Here is a 7347-nt window from a genome sequence, read left to right on the forward strand (position 1 = left end):
GTAGTTTAAAGATGCACATGAGATCTGAATTGAAATGCAAATGTTGTTTCAGTATTAGCGGTTTGATCTTGACGAATGTGCAGTGCCATATCTGATGAGGTCATTTATCATTGTCATTATGAGCTCCAGTGGGCCTCCGCAAACTCTCACACTCTGAACGATGTGGAATATTGAATTATTACATGGGTTCAGCCTTCAGTTAATGGCTTCTCCCTCTCTTCCTCCTCTCAGATTTTGACAGCGCTGGACAGAGACGGTTACTGTCGCAAACACAAGCTACGACACAAACTGGAACAAGCCATTAACCTGATGTCTGGCAGCAGCTGAGGGTGGTGATGGATTGGACGGGATGGGAGGGGAAGCGTTCAGGGGGTTGGGGGGAGGGTTGAGACTGAACTGATGGAGTCCGGCGGACTGACCCGTGTCAGAACATCCAAGGCTTGTGCTAGCAGAAGGTGAGGCTAAAACACTGGACAATCAACTCTAAAGGAACCACAGCACAGCATACGAAGCCCAATGTTTTTCTGGAGCAGAACCTGTACGCCCAAACGCCCGCACTCCCTAATGCCCAGACCGAACGCCGTTCATATCGGCCTGCTTAACAAACTATTCAACACGGACTACTGTGGATCAGATACATTCCAATGAGGAAAGGTGCACATGCTCTTGCCTTGGAAGCCAAATTGCCAAGATAGTGCCATGGAAGAAAATATCTGACTTTCTGGGAGAGAAAAGAAGCAACATGTTTTAGGAATGCATTCGGCGGGTAATCTGAAAACAGTTCTTCATATCGACCTCCGAGAGATGCCTCAAAAACAATCACAATCGTGCAGCGAGCTCCATTAACAGAAATGAAGATATTTATATCGGAATGAGTCAATAATGGAGACCAAATGCATTATGGGTAGTGTTGAGGCTGGGCAGAATGGGAGGAACCTTCTCCTCCTCGTCTCGAAATTGCCATAGACCTATAAAAGCGCCTTTTCTCTCGTTTTCGTTCTTTTTTTGTGATTATGGGGCCAAATGGACCTCTACTTGTCAAGAGGTATGGATCAGCATCTTTTGAAGCTTGCCTTTTCGTTGCATCCGGATATGACTCCCGAACCCTTGCCGAAATGTACCCCGGGATAGGCGTTCGTCCCTTGGGGGGGGACATTTCCGCTCTCTTAGCTTTTTTGTACACCGCTGTGTAACTGTGAGGTTTGGAGTGTTTACTCGGACTCTGTGGTTCTTCTCCAAGACTGCGTTGGCGAGGGCCTATTTGTGTCCCTTGATGACAGGCATCTTTAATGTAGTAGATACATCTAGAGCAATAACTCTCAGATTTACCTGCAAGCCATGAGTTTAAGTTCCCTGTGTGTTCAGATTCACCGTCTTGACTCTAAATTTTCAACGTTAGCAGTTGGCGAGTCGCGCTTCTTTTCATTTCCCTGTTGTTGTTCCAGCCAAAACGTGTTCACAATGCCAAGCACAACGAAGGGACAACTGTTCAACTCTGATTGTTTTCTCGCCGTTTCAGCAGGCCAATGCAATTTTTGACACAGAAGTCCGCAGCTAGACAAATCTCATCCGTTCTTCAGTCGTCCCCCGTACAACCTTATCAAGGTTCCTGCTTGATCGATTATAACGATTGTGTCGAATCTGTCTGTATACACAAACAACAAGGCCTTAAGTCATTTCCTCTTCTCTTTATTGGACTTTTCTCATCTCCGTGACGGCAGCGATGGCATCGCCCTCTGCTGCCACGGAGGTGAACTGCAAACCGTTATATTCCAGGTACTCGAATTGTGATACGTACGTGAATTTCAAAGTACTCTCAGCTGTTTTCTATTCCTTGCTATATGTGGTTCTGAGTTCTGCCCTGTCTAGTTGCGTATCAATTGTGTTTTTGTGTTGCGTGAAATCACCGAGAATGTACAGCATGAATAACTGAGCATATCTTTCAAAAATCGTTGCCTCATTATACACGTTCCAGTTTTAAACACAAAATACCTTCAGATGATCACAGCCAGGACTACAGGGAGAACTATTTGCTTTCAACTTGGTCTTTAAAATGTAAAAAACCTACTTCACCAAGGTCAGTTCGAGCAAACAAACACCCATCGTAATGTGGGATCATTAAAACAGTAGGGAAATCCATTGGGGCCTTATTAGTTGAGTTTGAATGTAGATATTCAATGACCATCAAAGTGATCACGTATCTTTAAATACATCTTACGTCGATAGATTTTGCCCTTTCTTACCCTGTGGTATTGGATTTGCTAATAACTACTAATCGCGATTGCCTTCATTTGGCTACAATAGAACAACTTTTGGTTGAGTAGTGCTAGAACTCGTCCCGCAGGGTCATGGTTTGAAAACTTGTGCATTTCAACAGCAAAATGTATCTGGATATTTGAAACTCTCATTGAATGAAATTAAACCTGCCTTCAAATACGCCGCATGGATTTGGATGGGATAACAAGATAGATACGGCATCATCAAAAGACACATTTTTGTTGTTGGAGTTGTGAAGGCAGGATGTTTTGAACTAAATGTGGGGCTCATTAACATATGAAAACGTTGCAGGATGATAATTAAGCAGAATCTTTTTGAACATCGGTTTGTTTTTCTGTTGGGGGAACGGGGTCAGTTCATGAATCTGGTTCCGTTATGGCATTTCAACCTCTTGCAACACGATACATCAGGAATTACTGCCTGTTTGCCAAAGCTGCGTCGTCAGCAATGCAGGTGCGAACCCAATATCCGACGTCTGGAACCGAACCACTTTGAGAAATGAAACGCAATCATAAATCTACGTTAAAAAAGCTGAAAAGTAAACATCAGTGGTTGAATTTTTTGATTTAGCACCTCTTGGTTGAAACCATGCCGTCAGGTTTACATCTGATTTTTCTATACTGTGAGTAAAAGCCAAACGTACTGTGGGGGAAGTGGACTTAGCTTGGTCGCGTACATACTGCCTGTAAGATAACTCTGACTATCGTTAAGTGCAACTGCCCACTGGGGTGTTTTTAGCTAGACTGGTGAAGACAGAGCTAACACTAACGACACCTCGGCCGATAGCCATATATCCGAAATCGCCCGTTTCGTTTCGTACAGCAGAACTCAGAGCCAAATGAGGCGCTTTGCGGTTTGTTTTCGTCGTGTGGTGAAACGGCATACTCTTAAAAGCACCTGTAACTTGTGAGGAACGGAGCGGAGTGAGTGGAAAAATAACTGTGGTGTTTTTTCAGTAGATACAGTAGAAGAAAATGTCTGTTTTAGATCCATAACTACATTTCAGTCAATGTTCTAGTTATAAAAGAAGAAGAAGAAGAAAAAACATTTTGTCTCAGATGAATTAATTCTAATTTATTTGTCGGTTTGTCTCTTTATCACAAATGTTTTAATCAATTTTATTGTAACAGACTTGTTTACAGTTTCAGAAATATATGGAGTTTATTAACGTGTCTGGAGAGCTTTGTGACTGACTGGTTGATTGGATGACTGGTTAATGGGCAAATGCTATGCCTAGTCCTTAATTCTATATAAATATATAAATATATTTTGTATAATTATTGGACTGAAATGTTTTTTTTATTATTTTGTTTAAATTATTGTTTTAATTCCGTTTTAATGCGTTGAGTAGTTTGAGGGAGTCGTGAGAATGAGTCTAAAACGCTGGCTGCAATGAAGTGTTTTGTATATATTTGCACCTTTTTTTTACTCTGTGCAAGGTTTTTGAAAGATTGGATTCTAATTTAATGTTCAAAGGACAAGCATGGTGTTTGTTTTTTTGTTGTTGTTTTTTGTTTGTTTTTTTGCTAAGATATGTGGATGATGCTGTATATTTCTTGAATGTTTTTTTTTTTCAGTTGTTTTTTGTATATATAATCATCTGCAAGGACTATTTTGTCTCAAGAGCTTGATGTTTTCATTCAAATAAAGACAAGTGTCTCAGTGAAACCTACACACTTCTGGACTCGGATAAATGATAGTTTGATCTTTTTGAATATGTACACTGCAAGAACACAGAAAAAAATATGACTAATTATTTTGTGCATTTTTTCATTTTCTTACAAACCATTTTGCAATTGGAAAGACAGTTATATTAAATTGCAAATTGAGTTTGCGATCACCTGCAGACATGTATATCTGAACAGAGGAATATAGATGGAAAACGGCACATTTCAGTACGATGTGTTCTAATCAGACACAGCATGACACTTTTCCAGTGACAAGTTATTTTTCTGTCCACAATGAAAGCAAAATTGCTGCATGATGCAGAAAAATCACAGCCAATCAGAACATATTCATGTAATTATATTTGTGAAAACCATGTTTGTGGTAGGTTTTTTTTAATACTTTTATTTAGCAAGAACACATTAAATTGTTCTAAAATTACAGTAGAAACAATTGTTACAAAAGAATTGTATTTTATACAATAAATTTTATACAACATTAATGTTGAGTATCAAATCTGCAAATTAGAATGATTTCTGAAGGATCATGTGACACTGAAAATGGCTGCTGAAAATTCAGCTTTGAAAGTGAAAAGTGAAAGTGACGTGACATACGGCCAAGCTTGGTGACCCATACTCTGAGTTCGTGCTCTGCATTTAACCCATCCAACGTGCACACACACAGCAGTGAACACACACACACCGTGAACACACACCCGGAGCAGTGGGCAGCCATTTATGCTGCGGCTCCCAGGGTGCATTTCGGGGTTCGGTGCCTTGCTCAAGGGCACCTCAGTCGTGGTATTGAGGGTGGAGAGAGTGCTGTACATACACTCCCCCCACCTACAATCCCTGCCGGACCTGAGACTCAAACCCGCAACCTTTGGGTTACAAGTCCGACTCTCCAACCATTAGGTCACGACTTCCCCGTTGCATCACAGGAATAAATTATATTTTATAAAATGTATTTATTTTATTTATAGTTATTTTAAATTTGTAATATTTCACTATGATTTGACAAATAAATTAAGCCTTGTGTACATAAGAGACCTCTTTCTTAATTAAAATTTTGAAAAAGCAAGGTTTTATGTTAAAAAATAATAGAAATTGGCAAAAGAGTGTAAATGAACCCTCTGGAACCTTCACTAGCTCATTTTAAAAGGTCCTGCGGTGTGGTAATAGGCTATACTCTAGGCAGTCTATAAATTAATATGATTAATAATACTATGACATTTAAACTTTTCATAAGTATTTAATGTAATTTGTCCGTATGTTTAATTTTCAGGTAGGCAAAATGGGATTTTGGACTTCACTGTGAGCGGAACTACCCAGAACAACAGAAATAGCCTACAAAACAATAATTTGCATAAAGTTAAACTCAACTCTCCAACTCTTATTGAAAATGAAAGATTTCTTGTCCTAGGCGTGTAACCTTTCACGATGCATGCTAATGAACTTGCCTTAAAGTTGTCTTGTTTGCGTCTCCATTAATTAGGACTGATTAGATCAAAGTCGTTTTAGCCACCGCCGGGCAGGATCTGAAGCAGATCAGACAGAGACTTCAGTCTTGAGGTAGGCTAATTACAAAATGACAGGTAAAACTCTATACATATTCATACGCTAATTTACATGTTTTTAGCTTAGCCAGCTCTTATTTTGGGTGGAAGGGGGGATTTTTGAGAGTCGGGTCAAGCTAACATCTACAGTCTTCAACCCTGGAGAGATAAAACACAGACTTTTATCAGTTGACTATGATGGATCTCGCTGAGCTGAACTCAACTGCACTCTCGATGTCTTTACCCGCTCTCATTTAGAGAGAACGCAAGGCTGCTACTGTTTAAAGTAACATCAAATTACTGTATTTTGAATGGCGATCCTTCCGGCATAATGACTGCTCTCGGTAAAGTTATTTCATGAGTAATTTCAGTAAAACTCCAGCATGAATGAATTAGCCGGAACATGTCGTTCGTTCTTGGAAGCAGGAATTACATGCAATTATTCCACCAATGCGATGACCAGCGACGTCCCCTGTTTGTGAAAGACGTCAATCTGTCTGTTCAATCTGCTGTGAACATGTTCCATCATTTGTTTGCAAATCTGTGGCATCTCTCCTTGTTTTCTTTAGCCGGCTGATATTTTGGAAAGACAAAGCAGCAATAGTAGAATATTTATGCCGCCGAGAAGGTGCAACATCTGAAGGGGATAAACAGAGAGAGAGAGCTGAACGGAAGAGCTGCTCCCGTGAACAAAAAGGAAGGATTACAGAAATAGAGAGAGGAAAAAAGCGCACAGGCAAAAGGCAGGCCGCCTCTGGGGTGCAGAGCGTCTAAATAAATAATGCATACTGATGGGGGGGCTCATTAACCCAGCTCTCTCAATTCTGAAGGGACATGAAATGTGTTCCTGCATTGCATGACTACACAACTGCAGCATGACACACTTTGTCTCATAAACACATACCCACAGCATGCAAATCAGGCAGTCTTGAAGACATGAAGGCACCAAAGCACTGACATTCTTCATTATGGAGTCATTTCAGTAGTTAGTAGTGTTTACTAAGGTAAGCATGATTGCATTACACCTCATAATTAAGATTAGGGATTTGAATAAACCTCAAAGTTTTAAATTTAAGAATAGAATTAAAATAACCAAACATCCCAATTTTCGGGGAACAGGCCATTGAAAAAATGTGTGTAATTTCATTGTTTTGGTTTTATAAAGAAATAAGGACAACAGAACAGTTCAAATGACTTTTGTGCCCTAAGTTAATTGAATAATACAGAAGACACATGATGTTATTGGTGGCTAGAAATTAAGATATTAAAGAAACCTAGTGATTTTTCTTTCCTATGAGCATGATTCCTAAAATAATGAAGTTGAAACGTTTGGGGTCAGTATGATTTTTTTTTAATGTTTTTTGAAGTCTCTCATGTTCACCAGTGCTGTATTTATTTGATTAAAAACAATAATGTTGTGAAATAGTATTACAAAACTGTTTTCTTTTTGAATATATTTGAATAGGTAATTTATCCGTGATGCAAAGATGAATTTTCAGCAGTCTTGTCACATGACTGAAAATAATTCAATAAATAAAACATTATTTATCATCAATGTTGAAAACAGTTGTGCTGCTTAATATATTTGTGTAAATCTTTTTTTAAGGATTCTTTATTTGAAATATACACTCTTTATTAGGTACACCTGTTCAATTGCTTGGTAACACAACTTGATAATCACCCAATCATATGGCAGCAACTCTATGCATTTAGGCATCTAGATGTGGTGAAGACGACTTGCTGAAGTTCAAACCGAGCATCAGAATGGAGAAGAAAGGGGATTTAAGTGACTTTGAACGTGGAATGGTTGTTGGTGCCAGACGGGCTGGTCGGAGTATTTCAAAAACTGA

General features: G+C 39.3%; 1 protein-coding gene across 1 annotated transcript in view; it reads left to right on the forward strand.

The window, feature by feature from the left end:
- LOC306848996 (plexin A3-like) overlaps window positions 1–3898 on the forward strand; it is a 172712-nt gene extending 168814 nt beyond the window's left edge. Inside the window, exon 32 of the mRNA XM_079383806.1 lies at window positions 232–3898. Within this exon, the coding sequence (XP_079239932.1) occupies window positions 232–327 (96 nt within the window). The 3' untranslated portion in view covers window positions 328–3898. The remainder of the gene's footprint in view (window positions 1–231) is intronic.
- The last annotated feature ends 3449 nt before the right edge of the window (window positions 3899–7347 follow it).

Source organism: Barbus barbus (assembly GCF_936440315.1).
Source record: "Barbus barbus genome assembly, chromosome: 29".
NCBI classification, from domain to species: domain Eukaryota; kingdom Metazoa; phylum Chordata; class Actinopteri; order Cypriniformes; family Cyprinidae; genus Barbus; species Barbus barbus.